The 26,382-nt window shown below is 38.3% G+C and overlaps 1 protein-coding gene across 2 annotated transcripts; it reads left to right on the forward strand.

Moving 5' to 3' along the window:
* Positions 1-12,001: 12,001 nt before the first annotated feature.
* On the forward strand, positions 12,002-25,089 carry OTULIN (OTU deubiquitinase with linear linkage specificity). 2 transcript variants are annotated; one of them, XM_056485152.1, is made up of 8 exons: positions 12,002-12,208; positions 13,641-13,970; positions 16,356-16,429; positions 17,230-17,324; positions 18,475-18,618; positions 20,871-20,996; positions 22,001-22,270; positions 23,498-25,089. In XM_056485152.1, the coding sequence occupies exons 1-8, from the start codon at positions 12,087-12,089 to the stop codon at positions 23,690-23,692; spliced, it is 1,356 nt and encodes a 451-aa protein (XP_056341127.1). In that variant the 5' UTR covers positions 12,002-12,086; the 3' UTR covers positions 23,693-25,089. The 2 variants fall into 2 exon arrangements, with proteins under 2 accessions (XP_056341127.1, XP_056341128.1); XM_056485153.1 differs by having other exon boundaries at positions 12,138-12,208; positions 13,645-13,970.
* Positions 25,090-26,382: the final 1,293 nt, after the last annotated feature.

A 26,382-nucleotide genomic window follows, 5' to 3' on the forward strand; every position in this document is an offset into this window, starting at 1 on the left:
GTGAAGCTTTTGGCCATAGTTCAATGCTTCATTGAAATTGGGAGTCAACTAAGTTGAATAAACTTGTGCAACCCAAACCATTCTGTGATCTTAAAAATACTGAAAATTATAATCTTTTGAGTTTCAGGTGACAAATACAGCATTTAGTTATGAAGGATTTTTTTTAGCTATCTTTTAGATGGATTCCAAGCATCAGAAAATGCAGTTCAATAAGCTCTGTTCTCCTGGAAACTCTTTGACTGTCACACTTGCTGCAGTGGTGGGTTCTCCCCAGCCAACAGCCAAGTACCCATGCAGGTACTCACTCACTTACTCTCCCACACCAGCAGGATGGGGGCAAAACCAGGAAGAGGACTGAGAAAGCTTTTGGACTATAATAAAGACAGGGAAATAATTTCTCGTGCACTGTCGTGGGCAGAACAGATTTGAATTGGAGAATTTAATTTATTGGCAGTTGGCATTAGCACTTAATTACAGATTTAGGTATTGGGAAACTTCAAAAAACACAAACATTAGAATTCTTAGGTAAAAACACCCCTTTTCCAGGCTCAACTTCACTCCAGTTTCCTCTCCCTTGTTATCACCACAGGTCATACTTAATGCCATCAGTGAGGCAATGAGCAGAGTAGGGACTTGTGCATTCAGAATCTGGTGATTTTTCTCTGCCTCTCACTGCCTCTCTATGCTTCAGTGGGAATCCTTCATGGCTGCAGTCTTTGCCTTCTAGGGTGTACCAGCTCCAATGCTGGCTTGGGATAAATAAATTCTAAAACACTTGATATGTTACATGTTAATTACCAATTTTAGAAACATCTGTTTAGCTTCTTATAGCTTCTACCCGTGCTACTGGAAGGAGAATTAAGGGGAAAAATTAAAGTAAAATCTATGTTTTTGTTGTCTTCCCCCTTTGGTGTTTTGATATGTGCTGTTACACATGCCTGTATTTCTATAGGACGTGGATTAGAAGAGAGCAAAAGGGTCTGAAGGAAGAGGCTCATTAGGTAAGGGATTAAAATCAACCCTGGAGTTATTCTGGACATCACACAGGAGATACATAGGAGCTCAAGCAATGACTTAAGAGCAATAGGAGGTATGGAAAAGACAGGGCTAGAAGTAAGCAAATTCATGGAGGAAGACTTAGCAAGTCCATGGATACTTTTTAGTCTGAACTGCTGGTATATGATTAGAGATGTGAAGATTTCCCAGGGTAATATCCACAGAAAGTATACTTGCAGCTCTTTCCTGCAGCCTAAAACATGACACGTGGGTAGCCCATGAGTACTGTAATTGAAGCTGCCTTCAAAATAGAGGATTTCACCCCTTGTGCAGGTTCTCCAGAAGAGCAGAGGTGTTTCTTGCCTTTCCTGTATTGATGGCTTCCCTTAAGGCTTCCTCGTTTGTTGGTTGGGTACCCACATTTGGCATTTTCAGTGCTTCTGTTGCTGCTGTAGCAGGGATGATGGAGCCAAGAAACACTTTATCTACCTTTTGTTCAAGCTCTGAACGAGACAGGAGTGAAGCCACATGTTTTTGTTTCACAGGCTGTGAAAAGGCCATCACAGTCAAATTGCACCACATCTCTGTATTCAGGGTCCCCAGAGGTATATTCAGAAAAATATTTAGCCCACTCATTAGCCTTCACTGCTTAGCTTTGAGCACAGGAGCTTGAGAGTCCTCAACGACAGACATCCAAATCTCAACACATTTTCTAAGTAAGGACAAAAGTGGGAATCAAACTTACAGGCTGAGCAAACCCAACACAGTAAATTTGTTCACATCACAACATATGGTGTGAGCATAACTCAGGAAAGTTGCATGTAGAGATACCTGAAACTGAGACATTCCTTCGAGCTTCTCCCAAAGTCATGGGAACATGAGCAAAACTGTTCAGTAGCCACCATGGCTGCTCTATCCAGTTTAGTAGCACAAGGCATCCATGAGTGTTGGACAAAATATGTGAGCAGATCATGTTGGTTTGGATTTTCAAGTACCCATGCAAACTAAACAAGATTTTAGTTCTGTTCTGGGCAGCTTCTCTGCCTTTCTACATAGAGTGTTTTTTTAATTACTCTGAATTACTCAAAGGCAGAAAGAAAAAAAGGGTGTGATAGTTCAAACTGTAGAAATGTTACTACAAGCATATCTGTAAAAGGGATGAAAGACATTTTTCCAGGCTGTAAGAGTGGCTTAATAAATGCAATTCTCAGCAGCGCTAGTCAGAAAAGATAGTTGTAACATTCGATCCTGCAAGTGTAACTCACCTAGAGCTCCAGAGTATACTGCACAGAACAAGTATGATACATTTAGGATCGAATTGAGGCTGTTTGAGTTACAGCTGCTCAGAGCCCAGCACTTTGGAAATGCAAGAAGAGGGGAAAGAAGTAAGATATATGATTTAAATAAAAAGAAAGGAAAGCCACCAGCCTATTTATCTTATTGTTCTTTCCAAAAAAAGACATAAGCCTGAACAAAATTCCAGTACAATTAAGTGCAAAAAATACTGGTTTTGATGAAGAGTTTATTACATAAATTAATATCAGTATGTTGACTGTACCTTTGTGAGTCACAAATGTGAACTATTAATAGAAAAATGCATGAATATTAAGAGAGTGATTTCATGACACCTATATTTTTGAAGCTGTTAAATATAAAGGAATTATAGGGAAGATAATTTTAGTACCCTAGATGCATGTAATTTAGTAACAAAGCAAATGTTTCCTCTGAAATGCTGCCAGCAATTAGAAATTCCCAGTTTCTTGCCAAGCATTAAAACCTGCAGCCTTTGAGTGGAATTCCTTCTCCTCCTGCACTTCTAATTTCAGTCAAGGCTATAGAGTAGACCCTTTAATTTTTTTTTTTTCCTTAACAGTTTTTGGGGAAGCTGAGGTGGAAACTTTAAGGGTATTATCTATATCTGTATTTTTAAAAGCATATCCGGTTTTTTTCAGCTGTCTGGCTACTTCTACCTGTGAATCCTGATACACCTTTTTCTGTTTGACTTAAAGGCCAGACTGATTTTCCTAACAGAACATGATCAAATCACCCTTAAATTTTTCCTGGGTAAACTGAGCAGATACCACTCACTCATTTAAGCTTCATCTTCAGTCTTCTAATTTCTCCCATAATGTGATTATCAATTCCTCCAAATATTGTAGGACAATATTTGTGCTACAAATATTAGCACATGGCTTAGCATTTGCATTAGTCTTGCAAGAGCACTTTGTAAAGAGAAAATTACAAACAAAACTCCATTTCTGCCTGGCATTCCTCTGTCTCTACACCCAACAACTGCAACAAGTTCTATCTGTTTATTCCTGGGTTTTAGGTGAAATGTAAATGAGAATTTTCCACACTCCAAGACAAAATCTATCCCGAAGTGCAAGGTTGGTCTGAGATGCAGAAGACAGATTTGACAGGCAGTGTTGTCAGCCAGTAAGATGGTAGGGGAGCACCAAAAACTGTCAGTATTTTAGGTCTGGGATACCCCAAAGCCTTTGGCCCCTTTTCTGTGCATGTCTGGCTACAAACCATCAGGGACTATGGCTGTTCTTAAGCCTGACAGCAGCACATATGCAGCATCTTACATATTTGGTGTGTTCTGTATCTCCAGATTATTTGTGTTACCATAGGACCTTCCATGCAAATACCTGCAGAAACTTGGACTGAGTAAATTAAGGTCAGCTAATGAAAGCCACATTTTCATGTTCTTGATGTGATAGCACAAATCAGGATGATAAATATTTAGCTTATTCTATGATCTGAGCAAGGAGATCACAGATTAGGTTTGGACCTAGGTTTTTATGATTGATTGATTCCAATAAAGATAAGCCTTAGATAAAAAAGTTATCTGACACTGGTAGTCAAAAAAGAAATACCTGAAAATTCAGAGAGACAAATGAAGAATTCAGAGGAGAAAAAACCACCCATCAAAACTAAACACACATACACACACACACACAAATATCCCCAAAACCACAGCAAAAGAAGCCCAAACCAATAAAGATCAGAAGAATAATGCAAAACAACAACAGTTTAATTACTCGTTGCCAAAACAGATGACTAGTTTTCCCAAAGGCAAACAGAAACAGAAGCCTACTATTACTGTACCACTCATCCTAGGCAAAAATAATGTACCATGGTGAAAGGATCTGATGAAAGGATTTGCTCCAATGTTACAGAATTACCAGCATTTTTTATGTCTTTGCATTCAAATACATTTCAAATACTGCAGACTCCTCGACACTGTTCAGGCTCAGTCTGGTGAATCATTCTCAAGTTACAAGTAGACTCCTTACCTGGAAGATTTAAGAAAATAATAAAAATATTTAAACTGGAAAAGCTTTTCAGAAAGCATAGAGATCAAAAAAATTCCCAAGTTTTTCTACAAGACCCTGCAATGGAACCTTGTTCCAGAGCAATCTGTCAGTACTGAACACTGTAGCTGTGAGGAGAGGATAGCTCTGGGACCAGACCGAACTCTTTGTTGTGAGCTGGGGTTCAGCAAGAGGCAGGAGGTTAAGACCTAAGAACAGATGATCAGATAAGAGCACCCGAGTCTGGCAGCTCCAAATGTTTGCAGATTATGACAGTAAACAAATGGCAGAAACATCCTGAAGCTTCTTCCTTTCAGAAAGTTATTTTATCTGAACAGGCTTTGGACATTTGTTTCAGAAGGTTCTAGAAATATCAGCTGCATGTGGCAATGAGGATTTTGTCTTTAGAAATTGTCCACACATTTATTCACATGATGTACAAACACCCAAAGTGAAGACCTGGAAAAGTACCTGTGGAACCATAGTACTTTTATTATTTTTTATATCATTATTTTCATTTGATGCAGCTCATCCCAATAACCCAACAGCTTTTTAATTAAACCTGTTTCATAGGGAATGTTTCCTTATTATTTGGGCATGGTAGCTGCCTCTCTTCTACCCACAAAAATTCATAGCAACTTCTGAACCTAAAGTGAGAGATGGGACAGGGTACAGTAACTATTTACTAGGTAAATACATTATCTTATCTTTTATCTTTTAGATGAGAATGATAAGCCCAGAAACATGTAACCGTCACAAAAACCCAGAAGAGTCATTAATGTATGAGATTGAATTGTGGAACATTTTGGTTTTATGTGGGGAATGATAAGGTCTGCAGAAAATGTCAAACTAGGAACAAGTGAGTTTCACTGCCCACAGCAAATTGTGTCTGTAAATAAAATCTTTGTTCAGACACTACATGGATTCCCTGGAGCACAACAATATACTTTATGTAAAGGACTTGAGGGTATTTCCTGGGCTATCTTTGCCTTTATGTTTGATCCTTTGGCAATTTGATGACAGGATTGGAGGAAAATTTCCCCTAAAGACAATAGTAAGATTAATTTACCCCCTTGCTCAGTACAGGATGAAGAGCTGCAGAAAAGTGAAACATTCATATAATGTCTTTTCTTCTGCTGTGTTGAGTTTCCAGAAGATTCACTTCTTAGACAGACACCCCCTTCAGCGAGAGATGCCTTAAGAACCTTTCCCATCACAGAAGCTCTAAAATCAAGCTGGCCATTATACTTCAGATCCAGACACTAAGTGGATCAGAATTGGGTAAGCCCATAGTGTTTCCAGTACTGTTATGCTCCTTTTCATACTCAGTAATGTGAGCTATATGTACTTTATTTTTTTAAGGAAGTAAGCTGCTGGCAAGAGACTAAATGCTAGTGCTACAGCCCTCCAAAGGATCTCTGCTTTAGGATATCTCTGCTCTAGTTCAATATATCTTATGGATCAGTTCAGTCTTCCTATTGATTCTTTTTTTTTAACTGAAAATTTTCTGTACATATTGAGAAGGTTTAAGAACAGTACCATGGTAAAGAGTTTATGCTGTGGCCGAGGCTGAAGGTCTCCTTGGTGGAAGCCAGTGAATGTTGTCAGCTGCACTCTGAGAAGGCAGCAGCTTATACCATCCCCAAAACCAATTCAAGTGCCACAGCTGGCAGAGGGGTGATGGATGAGAGCTTCAGTAGCCTGGCCTTGCCTGTTGAGAAAGGCTGGAAATGGAGATCTGCTGCTCACCAGGGACAAGGACCAAAGGCAGCTGACTGGAGCTACCATCAACAAATGGGAGTCTGAAGAGCTGGTCAGCTGGAGAGTAGCTGCACAGTAGGCATAAACACATTCCTTGTTCCAAGCAGGTATGTGCAAGGGCAGCCACATCCAAGAAACTCCAAAGGCTTGTTCATTAGGTAGACTTATGAACATCAGGTGAGACGGATTTGTTCCAAATGAGTGGATTGAATTCACTTGATTAATGAACTGAAAAAGATCTTGAGGCTGATCTGTTGACTTATTAGTGCAAAATACCAGTTCTATTTCTTTTGGAAAACAGTGACACAAACAAATGAATTTGAGCACTGTAAAAAAAACCCCTCAGCTTATTTTTGATGCTAAAAATACAATTTTATCATGGTGCTGCTGTATGCTGAGATGTTCTTTGGAATGTTTCATTAGTTCAGTAACTCAACATAATGTTGCTTTTCTTGATCTCTTGGCCTTAATGGCAAACTACCTCACAAAGTGAAAAGACACCTTTCATTAGGTTTTCAGCCAGGCTTTCCACCTGTATAACTGATGAGAGTGGTCTCTCTATGCTCCTTGGTGAGTGTGCAAATGAGCTTTTATCACATGACCTGGCAAATGTGATGGATGCAGACATGTCAGAGTCCCTGGGCAGAATGTGACAACTCACCACTTGACTTCACCTTGATCTCTTCTCCAGTCAGGCCATATGGTGGGTTTGCTTCTTACAAAGTTCATCTTTCATCTTCTTTGTTACAGTCAGGAGGTTAAGTAGGTTCATGACCACAAAAATGCAAGCAACTTTTGGCAGATTTAATGAAAAAAATGGAGCAGTAACTCTAATTCTAAACTTTCTTTTTAAAATTAAAGAAAAATGAATATTCAATCAATCAGTCAAGGAAATAATATGGGTGGGGGAGATGAGCCAACCTGCATTTGTAAGTTTCTTAAGTTTCTGTCTCATAAAGCCTTCTAGAATTTTGCATTAGTATCACAATTTGCCTTCTGGATACAATATTTCCTGTCTTTTTTTTTTTTTTTTTCATTATTCTTCTTTATTTTTATTTATTTATATTTTTTAAATACAGAAACTTGTAAGAAAAAAAAAGGTATAAAATACATAAAATGTCTTTAGGTTTAGATTTAGTTAATTGATTGAACCATTAAGTGTGTCTTTGGTCTGGGCAACAGTCAGGTCATACTGCTGGCTTACTCTGACATAATTGATGAGAATGTTGGTTTACTGAGAGTGCTCTAAAAAAACCTTTCTGTAATTATTTTCCAATTAGAGCACATGAGGTACTCTTTAATAATGAAAAAATAGCTACATCATACTGTAACTCCTTTTAATAAATATTCTTATCAAATTCATAGGGAATTTGCCCATTTTAAGAATGTTTTTTGCAAATGTGCAAAAAACTTGTTAAAAAGTAGAATTGAAGATGGTTTTTAAATGTGCCTTTGTTTTTTCTTTTGGTGAAAGCTTGTAACAGTAATTGTTTAGACTGGTGCATGTGAAAAAAAAAAAAAGAAAGACAGGTTTTTAACTTTTAAGCAGCCATAATTTTAAGCAGTGATGTATAGTTTATACTGATATGACTCACACATTCTCCATTTTCTCTTTGAGGGACTGAAAAATCCCCACCCACTGCACCACAGCCAAAACCTACATATTTTTCTCAGTCATTTAAAAAAGGAACATAAGGTGCCGGAAACACCTTTCTGCTTGATGAACAGCAGCAGGCCAATTTAGAGCTCATTCTAGGGACATATAAAAATGGAAACTATAAAAGTGGAAAGCAACATCTCCATATACCTGTCTTTGTGTACCAGGGAGATGTATGTTCTTAGGAATACATGTCCAAAACCTCTACCAAATTCAGGGATGCTAAAGGAAAGAAAACACCCATGTGTAATACATAATTGCACAAGTATATAATGGATATTGTATTGTCCATTTGGCTCTTACTGGTGAGTTTTCCCCATCTATTTTTCTTCTGAAGAGTATTCCCCTATAGTCACAAGAACTGATCACACAAAGGTTTCTAATCATAATCCTGAAAAATGTGGAGCAATTTTCAAGTAGTGAAGTAATTTGCTTAGCAAAGAGGATAACAACTGCTGGCAAACACTAAGATGCATTAAATAAGGTAAAAAAATAGAATATTTTCCCATGGTGTTTGATGAGTTTTTTGTATCAAATCTGAGCTGCTGGTGTCCTTTACCAGAAAGTACTAAGTACAGAAATATTTCAGACTTACAAAATATGATCTCCTGTATTGCATTGTCATTGTTGTGTATTTTCATGAACTTTGTTAGTTAGCTTAGTGGTTGTGCCTTACACTTAGTAAAAGATACAGGGAATTTACAGTAGGAAGTAAACTGCTCAACCTATTCCAGGTGGGATCAGCAATGCAGAGATGTGTTCTTGCAAATCTATGAGTTATACATATAAAATAGAATTGCTTTAGACTAGAACTAGTGCTTGCTGATCTTCTTTCAGATTTACATGATCGTGGTGTTGATCTTTACCTGAGGTTGAGAACTGAAATCTCAATTTTATTTTCAGTTAGGAGGCTGAATGTCACCTCTCTCATAGGTGTAGGAGCTATCCAGACACTCCACTGGAAATTATGACAACAGAAGAATTAGACTTCTAAGTGAAATAGTCTGAACTACTAATAGCTCACACTCAGGATAAGAGGCATTTGTGGTTTTTACTCTAGACTGTAGTGATACTTAGTTCACTGCCTACTTTGAAGATACAAGTTTGAAAATACAAGTTTTAGGTGTTTTGGAAATAATAAAGATATCTTTGCCTTATATGTCTAAATTCTGCTTAAAGCCTCATTCTCAAAAAAAAAAACTTAAAGAGTAGGATGAACATTTTAATATCTTCAAGAGAATCAAACAGTTACTCCATTTTTTTCTGAATAGAGATGTCCATCTTGCTTGATCTTAAAACACAGTGACTTTCTAATAAATAAGTCAACATTGTTCTCTCAAACTAACTTCAGAAATGCAAAAGAATCCTGTGGACAATTTTCTTATGATCTGCAATTTGAATATTTTTTTCTTATTTGTTCACACACATTTATTATTTACTATTATTGAAAAGCAAGATTCTGCTTCTGTCCTGAAGACTTTCAAGAGGGCAACTGGCTCTACTGGAAAGTACAGCATTATCAATGGATATGATTGATCATGTAGGGGCCAAGCTCTAAATAAAAGTAAATATGACTAACATTCTCCACCATCCATGCAAAACACTAGAAGCAGCTGTGTGTAAAAAAAGTAAGCACTGAATAGTTGTTTTGTCTAATGCACTGAATAGTTTAGGTAAACCTGTTGTTCAGAAATGTTACATAATTTGAGAAAATGAGCTTCTCTTTTTTTAAAATAAGCATACCTATTAGAATATGAAATCTGAGTATACAAATCATGAAAGTGTCTGTTTTGAGGGGTCCGCTTGGTTAAAAATAATCTTAGAAAAAAAGAAGTGTTCATTACTTCCACAGTCTTTAGAAAGCAAACTTCAAGACTTTATGCTGCAGTCCTTTTGTCTTTTCTGCTTTCTTGTATGTGTAAACATAAAAAGATTCTTTGCTTTGTTTAACCTGCATTATTGTGGACATATTTGTATAAATAGTGCACTTTCATTATCCCTGTTTCTTTTCCTTTAGTGTTAAATTTTTTACTGTTCCATTTTCTTAAACAGCTACTGCCTTCAGTCCCTAAGACACTGGTTTTAGTTTCCAAGCTAAAACTATTCATGGAATTTCTGCAACCTGGAAGGCAATGACTAATACACAAGTCTTTGGGACACTTGATCTTGTGAAATGTGTAATGGAACTTAACCAGTATTTCCAGATATCACATATGTGGCATATCTACTACATGTCAACACTATATACACGAATACCCCTTGCTGAGAAAATAAATGTCAACTATGCTTGCAAAATATTGTTTACAAGAGGCAGAGAGAAACCTTATTTTTAGAAGTAGTTTACATAAAGGCAAAACTGATGAATAGTCCCTTGAATAACCTTTCTCAATTCAGCTATGGCATATATCCAGTTTGAAGATTATGATTTTTTTTCCCAGTTTTTCTTGAGGGCAGAGCACTGGGTGGAGAGAGCAGACTTTTCTGTTAAATTTATTTGTTCAGCTGATGACATTTTAGGTAATCCAAACACAAAGTTTCGTGAGGAAAACACCTTCTTTGGGTGTTTAGTTTTGGTCTTTTTGTGATGCAGAGAAAAAAAACAACATTTAATCTTGTGATTAAAATAAGCCCCATCTGTAAGCAGCTAAATACCAAATGATAGAGACTGCACCATCCTCTCAAGCTCACAAAGCAAGCTCTACTGAAGTAGGACATCATGGCATGGTTTTCATCTAATACTTCTTGAGAAAGGAAATACAATTTGCTGTTCAGGAACTTTCTGTTACAAGGAAACATTTCCAATTAGAACACACAAAGAATTTGAAATTTCATTTCATAACTCAGGTACCGTTCAACTATTTTGTAGGGTCATTTTGCAACACTCTATTGTGCTCATCATGATGAAACAGATCTAGGTTGCTGCTTCACCTATTCCGTAGTTCTCTGAAGGGTAATAAAATGATCAGCCAAAACATCTCTGCCTTAAAGTTGCTGAGAGAGCAGCAAAGGTGGGTAAATAACAAACAAAGTACCTAATCTTAAAAAGGAGGCAACTGTAATGGCCTTTAAATGCTACTAAATCTGAATTATTTAAATTATGGGAACATGGGACACAGGTAGGTATATTTCAAGTGGCCTAGCTGTTTGATAGTTAGTAATTCTGGAATGGCCAGTGGGAAACAAGAATGCATATTGTGACAAACTGTCAGTCAAACAGTTGTTGAAACAAAGATTTTTTTTCAAAAGCAATGTCATTGTCAAGAGCAATCCAACATGAAATTGATCCACGAGAAGAGCAGTGATTAAAAGAGTCCTAAGGTAATGCAGGTGTTTCCACTTTTCTTCAAATATTCATGATACTTCCACACATCTCAAGGATAAAAGAAACAGAAAAAGCTTGTTTACAAAAGTGTTGATCAGTTTTTTATTAAGTTTCATCATGTTGCAAATTACTTATCATTGCCAGTTTAACCTTTTAGAGGTTTTACTACCTGACCTCCACGTTTAAAATGTTCTCCCAATAATGTTAGTTCAAATTCCTTTCCTGAAAAGTATATTTATAGTAGTTATTTGCCCCCAATCTCAGCATCACTTGTCATACTCAGAGAAAACATATGCTTATGAGGGAAATTTCAAAAAGACTTCTTCATTTTCAGGCCCGATTTCTATGTGAAAACACCCCCAGACGCCCAAACTGCGGTGGACTTGTCTATCACGGTACGGATTCTACTGCCCTGAGTTTAGGGAGGATGGGGGGGGGGGTTGTTGTTGCTGTTGTTGTTTTATTTTGGGTGGCTTTTTTCGATTGTTGTTGTTGTTGTTGTGGGGATGGTTTTGTTTTTTCTCGTTTTGTTTGTTTTTTTATAATGGGTATGTTTCAGTAGCATGTAATTTTTAAAGGCTTCTCATCTACTCTTCGTGTGCGCGTCTCTTCTATCTGCAGTCTCATAAAGGTGCATCAGAACGCGGTTATGTATTTCTCTGTACCCAGACGAGACACTTCCACACTCTCACAAGCTCCATACGAACTACATACACACATACAGACTCTGCATTCTTAGAGCACTTCTCCTTTCACCGGGAACGTCGGGCAGCCGGAAAGCAGCTCTTACTCCCAGCCTGTCCTGTGTTTAGGAGCCCTCAGGGCGCACTCCCACTCAGCTCCCCCTCCGTGTTTGGCTCCCCGCGCGGTGGGTGCCGTGAGGGGCCGGCCGGGGCCGCCCTTTCCGCCGGGCCGAGGCGGAAGCGGCTGCGGAGCCGCGCCGGGGCCGGGCGGGCGCTCGGGCAGTGCCGGGGCCGGGAGCGGGGCTGGGAACGGCGCTGGGGCTGGCGGCCGTGCCCGGGGCCCCGCCGGCATGAGCGGCGAGCGGCGACGGCCGGGCCGAGCTCCGCGGCCTCCCCTCGGGCCCGACGCGGCGGCGGCCGGGGCTCGGCGGGGCAGGGCGGAGCGGTGCCGGGCGGGCCCGGTGGCGGAAAGGTGAGGCCTCCCTCGGCCGCGCTGCGCTGTGCCGACCGGGCACGGGCGGCTGTGTGCTGCTCCAAGCCTGGGCCGTCCTTCCCCGAGCGGCAGGGGGCTAGAAATCGGGACGTGGAGTGCGACCCCGCGTCAAAAGCAGCGGGGTGAGCGCTGTCTGGTGAGACCCCACCTGCGGTGCTGCATCCAGCTCTGGGGGCCCAGCACAGGGAGGAGGACAGTCGGAACGAGTCCCCAGTTGGGCCGCGAAGTTGGTTAGGGGGGATTTCCTCCTATGAGGAAATGCTGATTGGAGAATAGAGGGCTTTGGAGTGATCTGTGATCCAGTACCTGAAGGGAGCCTATGAGAAAAATGGAGATCAACTTCTGACAAGGGCAGGTAGTGACAGGACAAGGGGGAATGATTCCAGCTGAAAGACAGTAGGTTTGGATTATATATTAGGAAGAAATTCTTCAGTGGTAAAGTACTGGAACAAGGTTGCTGGGGAAGTTGGGGATGCTCCATCCTGGGAAGTTCAAAGCCAGCCTGGATGGGGCTCTGAGCAGCCTGGATTAGTGGAAGGTATCCATGCCCACAGCAGGGGGATTGGAACTAGGTGACTTTTAAAGTCTCTTCCAGCCCAGGTCACTCTTCCTTTCTGTGAGCTCTTGTCCTGAGTCCTGTGCTATGGTGCATGTCAGGGCTCGGGTACCAAAGGGCTATAATGTTTGTAAGCAAAGACATGTTGCATCTGGGAGGCTTTCACATAGAGATGTGTTGTGCAGTTTTAAGGTTTGACAGAGTGAATATTAAATCTGTGAGCTCTGAGGTGACTGGCCTGACTAGCCACAAATTCTCTAATGTGACACTGCCAAAAAACCCATAACTACTGGGCAGGATTATGTGTCAATTTAAGAGAAATATCCCTGAAAATTTGCTATATGGACACATCCTAAACGTTTGGAGAGCTTGCTAGAATGGATTGTAGACATCCTGTCTTGATACTTTGATCAGATTGGAAATTCTTGCCCTATGCAATGATCCTGGTGCAGTGGATGTTTCACAGAGCACCAGCTGGGTTTGTAAAAACTTTTCTTGAAGGACTGAAAAAGTTCTTTAGAATTTCTGTTAATCCTTCAAGTTTTAGGTGATAATGCATCCCAAGGATAGCAGATGTTTAATCAGGGCACTAATTCTTGTGCAGGTTGTGTTTGAGGAACTGGCACAGCTTAGTCTTTGTAAGAAATGATGGTTAGGGAAGTGACTTACAAAATATCTTGGATGCTGTCTTATTTTACCAAACTGTTCTGTATTTTCTTCCTGGTTTTGAGTAGTTTATATATACCCTCTGATTTCTCACAATACAATGTAGCTCTTAAAATATTGTAATTTTCCTGAAACATGTGCTTTTGTTCTGGGAGAGAAACTCTTCATATATTTTTTCATTCTTCAAAGCCAGGATAATTTTCAAGGGTGGATGACAGAACCAACCAGCCTTTCTGCAGGTGCAGAAGAGAAAAGAGAGAGTGTTCCCACACAGCTGATGAAGCATAAAAATGAAGTTGGTGTTGCTTCTGAGGAACTTGGCTCATTAAATGCAGCTGCAGACCAGAAGGAGCAACCTACATCAGAAATAAGACAAGACTGTGTATACAGAAGTAGTGGAAGACCTGAGAAGACAGATATGATTCAATCTCCTGTGAGGGATCAGGGTGCATCTAGAAACTGTGAACTATACTTACCTGTGTCTAGTAATCGTTCAGCAGTGGAGTCATCTGAGGAGAGGTAAGGATTTATTTTTTTAAATATATTAACAGTTTTCCTATAGAAAGGAAGGGTACTTTCAGTTCATGAAGGTAAATTTATGATTTTTTTTTCCTTGGTATCTTTGGTTCAGGAAAATCTAATTAATTAAATCCCATCAGTTCAACAATTTTTTTGTGCATGCGTGCTTTCATTTAATAATGCTTTTCCACTCTTACTTTATCTTCACTATATTTGTTAAATATTTATCTGAACATTAATGGGGAAAGGCTTTAGTTTCCACCTTCTTGTTTCCACAGATTTACTTAACAATTGCTGTGCTGCAACAGTGTGATGACGCACTCTCATCTCTGGAATGAGAGTGCCTTTGCAGATGGATTGCACCTCTTGCTACCTGGATTTCAAAACAACTCTCTTGAATTGCAGTACCTTGTTTACTGTGGATGTTAATATGTCATGTTCTCAGTCTGTGGCTGCTTCTGTTTTGTCAACTCCCAGAAAGAAGATGGTTTAATAATATCTGCAGAAGGGCCATGACACCGCTTCCTTTACACCAAACTTCCCCTTTCTTAAGTAATCTCACTGGCTTAGTCAGTTGAGCACTTCTCTTTCTGCATCTTATGCTGCATTTTTTCAAGGCTATATCACAAAGGAACAATCTCCCTGCCCTTATATAATTTCTCTCCCTGTGGGATCCCTTGCAGCAGCGGGTTTCTTCATGCTCAGAGGGGGAGGTTGCTGCTTTATATTTTAGATACTTGGCTTATACAGAAGATAAACTAGAGGTTGCTGCTGTCAGATACCAAGCTGTGTGGTTTTTTCCATAGTGTTTTCAATATAAAGTATTCTTTAAAGTCTTAATGGACTTCAAACTCTGCTGAGAAATTAGGCTTTGTCCAGTGTCATAGCGTAACACAAATATGGACTTGAAACAAATATTTCTATGATGTTTCTTCTCACCAGATAGTACTGTGTTTGATACCTACTATATCTATTGTTTCTCTTCTAATTAGTAATTATTTAGTGTTGTTAAAAATGAGATTTCATGCAGCTACTTGAGCACTTTAGTAAAAACTAAACTAGTTTTATATGATAGCCCAGTAGGTGAGTTCCGTGGTATTAACCTGCATTGCTCTTTATGCTAAAGACTTTTTGTTCTCAAGGGAAATATATGCAGATGGTTTGAGTAAGCTGGTTTGGATATAAAGAAAAAGAAATACAGATCTATCATTTAGTAGTTTGTCCTTTTGAGTTTAATGAAAGTAATCTGATTACCATCTGACTATTCTCACAGTCTTCCTAATTGCTTGTCCTCTCTTAGTGGTGTAAGATGTGCCTTAATTTCTTCCTAGTCTTCTGGAGGCAGACTGTGGTTTGGGTTTGGGGTGTTTGTGAGGAGTAGATTAGAAGCTACTAATAGTAGTGGGCAGTAAGTAATAACCTAGCAGCCTTTTTCTGCTTATGTACTTTCATCAAAAAACAATCTTTCAGTGTAAACTTCTTTTAGTGCTATGCCTAATGATACTAATATGGCTGGTGATACATGTTTTTTTAAGTATTTTAATTGTGAAGCTGTGATTAATGCCTCTCAGTAATGGAATATGCGATGTGCAGTCAGTTTTTTGAACATTGTATGGACCTCCATTTTCAGCACTAAAGTTCCCATCCAAACTGCAGACACTGGTCTATGAAGTCTTCTTGTAGGGCATAATTTCCTCTCTCATGGTCATAACTTGACTTCAGAATGTTGTATGTGTTCTCAGATGCAGGTACTTGACAATTTACCTTAGCCAAAAAGCTTGTATTATTTGAGGAAGAAATGTTTCTCTGAATTTCAGCTAACCTGTAAGCTGCAGTTTGGGTCATGGTGGAAATTCTCCTTTGAGTTAGTAACATTCAAACTAAATTCAGGTAGCTGGCCACTTTTCAATGTATTCTTCATGTGTTCTTCTCAGCACAAGGCAGGTTTGTCAGTCCCAGTGGTGTGTTGGTACAAAGCCCTGTTGGGCAACATGTTCTTAGCTGCATGCTTAGGGTGTGTTATTTACATGTGCAGCAGATAGACATGTTGGCTTATTTCTTTAGCAGATTTACACTGTAAAATGTAGAAATACAAGGGGACTGTAGTATCCATTCGACCACAGAAAAGAAGTTCGGGCAATGATTTATTACCAACCTAGTGACAGATACTGGAAGGGAGCAGTTGAGAGAGTTTTCTAAACTTTTCTCTATTTTTGAGAGCTAATGTTGGTTCTATGAAAATGGGTAAGATGGAAAGCAAATTGAATTTAAAAAAGAAGGGTAGAGAGACTTAAATACTTTCCTGTGTTGTAAAAATGGGAAGAGGTAGAGAAAGAGAGTAGGATTTGTGCTGTTAAATGAGGTATGTGTTGATTTTTATTGCAGCGAGGAGGACATGTATCGTGATGAAGAAGAAATAGAGAGAGAGAAAATACTGCTTTGTGAAACAAACTCATCAGGTACAATCGAACTTGTGTGAGGTTTCAATATTGTAACTCACTGTAGCACTGATGTTTGATGTCCTGACACCCTCTCTTCCAGGGACTTTTGTGCACTGATGTGTGTGTTCAATAACAGTTACTTATGACTGGGTACACTGTACAGTTTGATTCATAAAAAGATCAATTCTCTGTAAAATTAGTTGCTCTTAATATGTTTCTGTGTTTCTGTAGTTACTTTACAAATGAACATGAATTCTTTGGAAAGCAGTCACACAGTCTATGATATGAATGTTGCACTTGAAAATCACTTAGTCATAGTCATCACAGCAGCATCTGTTGCTGGCATGCCTTGATAACCCCAGCACTACCTGGTTTTGGGATGGAGGCTGTTTGGATTCCAAGGCAAAGCTATCTCTCTTCTTTCTATTATTGTTACTGACTTACTCAGAAAGAGCTGTCATCTTTCTCTCTTATAGTCTGGCTGCTGTATGAAGAAGAGAAACTTCTGTCAAATATTTTTCTGCTTGCTAAGAAAATGAAGTACTTTACTAATTTATTCTCTTTGCCAATTAATTTTTGCAGAAAAGAGGAGTAGAATGTTCCATATATTGTTGAACTACTTCATAACTTTTCTTCACACGTAGTTTTCAGAACAAACTGATTTTATCCCCTCCCATAGCTGTAATTACTTAGTAGCTACATGTTATGCTTCCAGTTTTATTTGGCACTGAAGTTGTTTTCAAGTGATAGTATTTTTAGAAATTCGATGTGTTTTCTATCTTCTTTTCTTTATCATGTTGCATGTTCTGTTTTGACAGAATATAAACTGAGTGTTTCACCTGAAATGGACATCATGGAGTATTGCAAAAAGGAATGGAGAGGAAATACTCCAGCAGCAAAAAGGATGAGAAAGGTAGCAGTTCTGTTTTGGTTGAATTTCATTAGGCAGATTTCCTATGCAGTCAGTCTTTTAAGATAGGAAATGCAGTAGCAGTGTTTTACACTGTGAGTTCTTACGAGTGGTTTACAACTGACTGATGCTTTTCTTCATGCTCATTTCAAATGTGTTTGTAGTGAAGCTACCTGCTGATAATTTTGGGGTTTCATTAATACTGTTTTTCATTATAGTTTTCAATTGAAGTTTTATATTTTGTTTATGGACATAAAATGCTAATTTTGTGGACTGTTGAAGTGCAGAGCAAAGTGCAGGTTACCAAATTTTTGGGTGGCAGGCAGGTAACTGGAAGTGGTAAATTGCATGGGTTTTTAAAAACTTTTCCTGAGATTTTTTTTGCCAGTTTTGGAACCAATTTTTTATATTAGTCTTGATCTAGAATGGTAAAAAATAAAGCAAAGTTGTTTTGTTGCTTGAAAAATTTAGTGATATTTATAAGTAAACATAAAGATACCTTACAAAAATCAAGAACTCCCCATGCCTCCCTCAAGAGATTACTATGAGAAATACAGAAAGCACAGGGCATTGGCCCTTGCCAGGGTAGCTGAGCTGCAGAAGCTGCATTTCAACATTGTGGCTCCTGCTTCAACTGTGACTATGGGAACAGCAGGGAGGGAACAAATGTGCTGAGGCAAGTGTCAAGATATTTCAGTGTAAGCACAAACTTGCCCTGAGGCAGAAACAAACTACATGTGACATGTATTGGGTAAGTAGCATCAACTAGTGCTGAAATTTCTTTTAAGCATGATATGTAGTCTTATGCATGTATGTTGGATATTTTTTTGAAATCTAGGTGAGTTAGCTAGCCATATTTCAATGATGTTTATGTTCTGTCATCAGACAAATACCTCAGTAGATTAACTGTTAGATTTCTTCAGTTTCTTGTTTTGTTTTTCAGCAGAACAAAGTTTTGGGTTTTTTTTCATAGCATAATTTGTGACCTAAAAGCATTTGAACTTCCAGAAGAGGTAGTGGGTCAAGTTTTTTTTTCTTCTAAATAGCATTAGTATTTGAATGATAATATTCCAATATATCTTATGTTACCAGTGTATGACCTTAAAATGCTTTATTAAAGATTTCATGTTCTTTGGATTTTATATTTTTCTAGGGATATGAAGCAGTTGCTCAGAAGTTTGCATCTATAAGGAGAATACGAGGTGATAACTATTGTGCTTTCAGAGCAACTCTTTTCCAGGCATTAAGCCAAGCTACCCAGTTACCACCGTGGCTACAGAGTGAGGATTTTACTATGGTACATGGCAAACTGATCTTCTGACAGTAGAGTAATATTGGGTCTAACCTATTTGATAATTTTTTTATCTCATTTCTCTGTTATGTAATGTATATGCTCACTTGTCAATATCCCCTGAACTGAGAAGTTGTAGTATTCAAGACTGTTGTTTGTGCACAGTGGTTCTTTCAACCTGGAATTGAGTCCAGATGCCCATGGTTTCCAGTTTATAAATGATATAAATGGATATAAAATAAAGGATATAAAATGTTACTGTAGTGCTTACTGGAATGTCACTTGTCAGTCTTAATTTTGCTCTCTTGGTTTCTTCTTACTGCATATAAAGAGGCAGTAAGAGATTTTACACAAGGCAGCTGGCAGTAACAAAAATACAGACAATTTATTCTAACATTTAAGAAACCCCCAGCTTTTCAAAATTATAATATCTATTCTTGTGTGCCATATATGGTTTCTCTAGAAAGTGGAATAACAAATTGGATGCTGTAAGCTTTGCAGAATGTGTCTTAAATATTGCTTAAAATAAGTGCAAGAGCAACTCCAACCTGACACGAGGAGCAGTTCATGTGGAGCACTGATGTATGAGAAAAACAAGGTATTCCCTTACAAGTAGAAAAACAATATTCCAGAAATTTTCTTGTGTCAACAAAGTCCATTTGATGGTATTGGTGAACATGGAAAAAACCTGTAAGAAGCTGCCTGTACAAAAGTGAGCCACTTGAGAAGAATAAGGTTCCAGCTATCAGTATGCTGCTGGGAATGTAAATGGTGAATGTTTGGGGCAGACTCTGTGTGTAGGGTAGCAGTCCAAGTAGAATCACATTGCCCTTACTACCTTTTTGCATCACTTTTGAGGACATCTGAAAATTTTTCATTCTGGCCAGTGTCAGTTTTAAGTGAACATCTTGTGATTATGTTTTTGTAATTACTGATGAATATAGTTCTGTGAGGTGTTTTACCGCGAGTACGTTGCAAAAGGGTTTCCTTTTTGTAAAAAACACATTCTTTCAGCTCTCAACCATTTCCACGTTATCAGACAAAAGAACATAGGTTCCCAACTAATCCTTAACAGAGCATGCAAACTTTTTAAAAATTATGTACTTTGAAGTTTTTGATGATGTTCATCCTTATTTTTTGCTACTGATTCATAGAGGAAAATGTCATATGATAATTAGTTTTTTTTAAAAGGGTGTACACCTACAAAACAAACTGAAATGATAAATTGTTATACATCAAAGCAGAAGGCATGTAAGAGAAATGCACATGGTGACAGCTGGCAGTACAAATATAACATGTTTTTTTGTGTTTTTCTTGTTTTTAATTTAAAATGGTGATTACATGCACATTTGTAGTTGTAGAAATTACTGTCAGATATTTTTTTATTATTTAGTTCTGTGTGCATAGGATGCCAGGCAGGGGTGGGAGAAGATCTGTGCCTCTCTCACACATACTTGGTTGCCACTAAAGAGAACACATAACTAGTTTGGAGTCCTAATAAACTGAAAATGGGCTGGTGGTGGCTGATGGCCTAAGTGCTGCTCTAGCCAAGTATTTACTCCATTGTGAGACACAAGTTGCTCTTCCAGTTGTAGCAGTAAGATGGGTTAATAGATGAGGGTACAAAACTGGACATGAAGCTGCCAGGATGTCCTTCAAGGGAGGTGTGAAAGCTCTGAACTGAACAGGTGCAGCACATGAGCAGTTAAGGAGACAGTTCTGAGGCTAAGGCATGACCTGATGCATCAGTGAATTCCCAGGTTGTTTTCTTCTTTAATAAAAAGCCTGTCTCAGAGTGTTTGAATTTGTGCTCCTTGAAAACAAAACAGAGTTTGTGTGTTCTGGACAAAGTAGTTTGCAGTCTACCAAGACTTTGGGATGATCTGATGGATGTCATTTTCTCTTCCGTTGGTTCAGGAACACTTTCAAACACAGTCACTGCCATCTGTCTCCTGTTGGGGGAGTTTTAATAAAAAAAAAAAAAACTAAACTAAAACCTCAAAACAAACAAAAAAGAAGGCATCAGTAACTTGGTGATTAGTTTTTCCGGTGTTTAAGTCAGATCTGGAAATAGTAACCAGTATTCTGACACTTACCCAACAAATATTATAAATAGCCAGTTGGTTATGTTCATCTTAGAAGGATATGAGGTATTGTTTTAAGGTGCAAAATGTTAAAAAAAATAAAATATGGAGGTTAGTGCCTTTTCTTTTCCAGACTTTTAACTTAACACTGCCTTTCCTTCTCTCAACTTCCAGCTTCCTGAAAACTTGCTGAGCAAGTATGACTGGATCAAGCAGTGGCAGCTCAGACAGAAACCTGGCAAGAGGATGGGAGAAATAAGTGATGAAATAAAAGAGTATTTAATACTTCTAAGGAAAAAGGTAGGAAAAGTGTTTGTATATTCTTTGGTCACTTTCAAATAAGAAAAGTGACAAAAGATTTTTGAAAGTGTAGAATTTAGCATAAGGGTGCTTTCAGTAGTGGAAGTCCCCTTTCTGTATGTACACTGCAAAAAAATCAAGTAAAGAATGTCAGTTCACCACTGTGAGAGCTGTCTGGTCTTTCACTACTTGCCTGATGCTGGAATTAATTTTCAAGCAGCTCTGCAGAAAACTATTAATTAGACAGATTTCAGTGAAGAAATTAATGTAAAAATTAATGTAATATCTGTATTATTGTATTTATTTGAAGGAATGATGTATACTGTGGACAAATCCTTTTGCTATCTGGACAAGGTTAAGGAAAGAAAAACACCACAACAGTGAAATAATTTCAAAGGAGTAGTTTTTGTTCCATTTTATACATTTATTCTAGGTCATGGGAACATGATTGTCCCCTTAAGTGTTCATACTATATTCCCTAGACCCATGCTTTCTCCCTCTTGGAGCTCTGGAACTTATTAAAAAACTCATCAGCCATTCTTGTGAATGCACATTCTCTTTTTGTGAAGGCTTTTAAGAGTATTTGGAATACTGCATTCATCAGTTTGGTGGTTGGAATGAAATGTGCATTTTGAGTAACAGAAATGTAAAGAATATGACGTATGTAGGCTTTATGGTGCAGGAAACAAGGAGGTTATTACCTTAATGCATATTGTCCCACAACAGTGTTTGTTCTGCCACCTTGCAGCAATTTCTACCATCCCCTCCTTTTGCTTTGCTTATGGTTCAATTTAAGCAAAATCAGACTAAGTCAGCCTGACCTTGATTGGGGTACAGTTGTGGAAATATTCTGGATTGTTTTTAAAAAAAAAGCCCTTTATAAGTTAAATTCTGAGTGCCTGTGCTGAGCATCTGACAAGTCACAAAAGGCTTTTTACATCTCTTGCAGGGTGATGGCTGTTGATTTGTGTTGGTGTGATGGTTTGCTTTTTTTTTTTTTTTAGTGGAAGAATATAAGTGATATAAAGGGTCCCCTTGAGAAGCAGGAAGCTTGTGATAAATTGTTTAAAAATGAAGAGGAGGAGTATAGTCTCTACGAAGCGCTGAAGTTTTTGATGCTTAACACTGCCATTGAATTATACAACGCCGATAAAAGTGGAAGAAGAGTGCCTGTCTTCTCTTGGCTCCTGTTTGCACGGGATACATCCAGCAATCCTTGTCAGTTAATGCATAATCACTTGAATCATATTGGTCACAGTGGAGGCCTTGAACAAGTAAGGAGAGGTTGTTCTTAATGTGTTATTTTCCTATTTTTGTAATTAAGTGGCTTAAGAAATTTCCCAGCTCTTGTTGGGCTGACTGAAGCATCTGGTCTTCCATTGGGAAGAATATCATAGAACTGCTTGCTTGTACTGAGAGTCTGTGAAGGCTCTCCTCTGAAGCACCAGGTGAATAGCATTCTTTGGAAATAGGGGTTGCTATTAATAGAACACTTGTATTGATCTCTTAGTTGTTAGCTTGTTAAAAAATATCATGATAAAAGCTAACACTCAAATTATGAAGACCATTTTTAGCACATACACAGGTGAATTCTGATAAGCTAATGAAAGTTACTGTTTTATATATGGCATAAATGGCACACATTACAAAAAAGCCCCAAACCAAAATGAAGAGTAGTTCATGAGCTGAATAGACTGAAAGATTTTGGAAACATCCATTTAAAAAAATCCCATTGAATTCATTACAAGCGGCACACTGCAGTTAAGTTCACAACTTAATTGTAGGTACTAGAAACATGGAAGTATTATGTTTTGGTTTTGTTTCTTATCTTAAAATCTGGCAATTGCAGTATAGATAACTGTCTCTATGAAAATGGGTGATTCACTGGTGACTTTTTTGCTGCTCAGTTTAGTCAAGAAGTTATGTTGCCAGTTTTTAGTGCTGACTGTATTTGTTTATTTCAGTAAGATTCTTTGTAAATTGTTATTTAGAATAGGATATGCTTGTCACTGTAATAGACAAAGTAGAAGCTTTTTACAGCTTCTTTTTCTGAATTCCTTCTCCTATCAACAGACTTTGTAAGGGCTTTCCATTTACCTTTTTTTTGGCTGGAAAGTTCAAAGTACCCTGTAAGTGAAAGGATCATTGCCTGAAAACCTGCTCTTGTGTGGTTTTAAGTGACTTAGCAGGATGAACACTGATACAGGAGAATGTCTTTCCTACCTGTTTGTGGCAGTAGGACACTCTATGCAAAGTAGTTTTTCTTTAGGATTATTTTACTTTGCCATTGTGGATTTGAAGACTTCGTTGTTAAATGCATGGTGTCGTAGAGGAGTGTGATGGAGTTACTGAATGAGAGATGCTCTTGTATAGGACTTCTCGCTTCACAGTTTTTGTCTTTGAAAAATTACATCTGATGGGTATTAGTTTAATATTTTTATGAGGAAAATCTTGTAGAAGGTATGTTGAATTTTACACAAATATTTTTTTTTCCAATACAGGTGGAAATGTTTCTTCTTGCTTATGCTCTGCAGTATACCATCCAAGTGTATCGACTCTATAAGTACAGCACTGATGAGTTCATCACACTTTACCCCAATGACCCAGAGGAGGACTGGCCTGTGGTGACTCTCATAACTGAAGATGACAGACATTATAATATTCCAGTCAGAATGTGCCAAGAGACGATGCTGTGAACAAGTAATTTTTGGCAGACAAACCTATGCTGCTTATGGAGGTTTCCCGTGCTCTTTTGAAACAGGACAATAACAAAATCCATGTGATTAAATCAACAACTTGAAATCTGTGTTTTGGAAGTTGATATCTGAAATAAAGTATCAAACAGGTACTATCTAAAATAGTAAAAGTTTGGCAAGCATGGCTTTGTTTTCTATTAATAAAAAAGGAAGTTTCTGTAGTCCTTTTTTTGAAGGACTTACTTACTCTGAATAAAATTGCCAAAAATATACATTTATTCCTTTTACTTCTTTTAGTGAGGCTCTGTGGTAAGACATGAGCTGACTTTTTGCTCCCCAGAATAATGGCAATAGGAATTTCTGGGAAAGTAAGGTGGCAGTGTCTTGGCAGATGTTTGCAATAGTGCTTAGAAGCCATTTATAAAAAATTGGGCCGTGGGAAGTAATACCATTCTTTTGCAGTTGGAATTTAATGCCTGCCATGGTTTATGCTATAAGAGAGATGTTACTTAAGGTTTTCTAATACTTTGGGTTGTTTTTGCCTATATAAGTGTCTCTTATTTAGAAGCCAGCTATCTGTTGCACTGAAAATGAGCTGCTCTTCCCCTTTCAACCCATGGAGACAAATGTGACAAATGTGGTAAGGGAGTATAAAAGTTGTTTTATAGTAGGTCACAAAGTCAAAGACTACACAGAATTCCCACTTAAATTATGACAGCTGATAGGAGATAGCCACATGCCTGTTAATTCCATGTCTGTTCATGTTATTTTTCCTGTAGTGTTAATCCTCTTTGGCAGCTGCTCTGGAGAGCATGAGGATTTTAATTTGTCCAGGGAGTGCAGTAGATGGAAATGAACTTTTGGTGCACCTTACTCCTCCCAAGAGAGGAGATAGGAGAGGTTCTGTTCATGCTTAGTTATTCATTATGCTTTAAAACTGAAAGAATACAGAATGTATCAGATGCTGGAAGTAGTGACAGATCTTTAAAAAATTATTAAATAATGAAGTGTCCAGCTTTTAGGTTCAAGTATGTCCTACAAATGAGTTTTGGAACAAGAGAGTGAAAGCTGATTTAACTGAAGTGCTGGTCATACATGGGTCACTTGGAAGGCCTTTGTATGTAAAAGGAGTTTGAATATTTTGGAGAAAGTGGTGTGAATAATTCTTCTGTTCTAGTTGAAATTAATTTGTTAACTGTTATTGTGAAAGGTGATATACACGACAAAACAGTGTATTCACAATGTTCTAAAATATTTTAAACACATTAATGAGGCTTATCATGTGTTATATTTGTCATGTTTTTATTGCCCTCTAAATCAATTAATTTGTTACTGAAAATTTCTGGGAGCTACAAGGGAATAAAAATAAACTTAATAAATTTATTGGCAGCCCTTTGTTTCTTGCTTTATGGCCTGTGCTTTATATTTTTAATATTTTGATTTTTGAAATCCACATTGAAGTTAGTTTGTTCATGAAAGCTGTGAAATAAAGTAACCTATGTAAAATAAGTAATTATTGGCTCCTTGCACAAGGGCAGCAAAACCAAGGAATTCCCTGAATTGCTGTTATCCAAGAAAAGCTGAAGAGGAGGAAAAATAAATTAACTTTTGCAACTTGCAACTCTCATCTGAATGTAATATATTCTTGAGACTTCACACCTCTTTGAAAAAGGTATTGTCAAACATGTAAAGCAGTAGTTCTGAATGTATGCCGAGAACTTCTGAAACAGAGGCTTTTTAAGGGCTGAGTTTGTAGCCATTTAGACTGGAAACAGTTCACATAATTGGCTTGTATCTTGAGGTGGAAAGGTGGGACTGGGCACAAGGTGCTTAAGTCTCATGCTGTGTTTTTCACTAAAAACTTCTGCTGTCCACACAAAGCTTTTATTTTGCCTTTATTCTGTTTCCTAGTGAGTTATAAAGGATGCCTGGTGCTGCAGCAGGCAATCTATCCAAGCTCAGGCTGGGTGCAGCTCAGAGAAGCCTGATGGTGTCCTGAGGGAGCTCATGTTTGGTTCAGGACCGTGCCTTTATTCTGACAGCTGAGCTTGGCCAGCTCTTGGCCAAGTGTGTTTTTGTGTGACAGCAGCAGCCCTCTCACCCAGAACCAGTGAAGGAGGCTGGAGAGCAATGTGGGAACTGTCTCACCTGGATGGTGGATGTGCTCAGAGAACCATGTAGATGTTGGAGGAAGTGGGGAGAGGGAGCTCTTGCACTGTGTATGGAGTGCAGGGCTCAGCTTGTCATCTTGTGTCCCTGGTAGATAAATAGTGTTGGTTGTGCAGATCCTGCATCTTGTTTTCTTCTGGACATAATTGCCATTTGTTTTCCCACTATGCTAGCTGGCAGGACAGGACCAGGAATGTCTGAATATGGCCAAATGTACTTTATGAATGCTTCCTTTTTTGCTTAATGCTGGAAGATGATAGGAGCCATGTTCTCAAGCTGGCTGCAATAAATATTTGTGCTATGACATGAACTAATGTGCTCCAAGCCAGACACATTCAAAGAATATGTCCATTTATTTATTTCTTGAGGAGAACTTCAGGCTCTTGGAAAAGAAATGTTACTAATTCCACAGAGCTCAAAGTTCAGCCTCTCAAAGAAGGTATCTCTCTAGTCCCCTGTCCCCAGAGCACTCATTTTTCCTTGGGTGCTGATGAAATTCTCTTCTGTTCACAACTCCCGTG

The sequence above is a fragment of the Oenanthe melanoleuca genome, chromosome 2, assembly GCF_029582105.1.
Source record: "Oenanthe melanoleuca isolate GR-GAL-2019-014 chromosome 2, OMel1.0, whole genome shotgun sequence".
Classification (NCBI taxonomy): Eukaryota; Metazoa; Chordata; class Aves; order Passeriformes; family Muscicapidae; genus Oenanthe; species Oenanthe melanoleuca.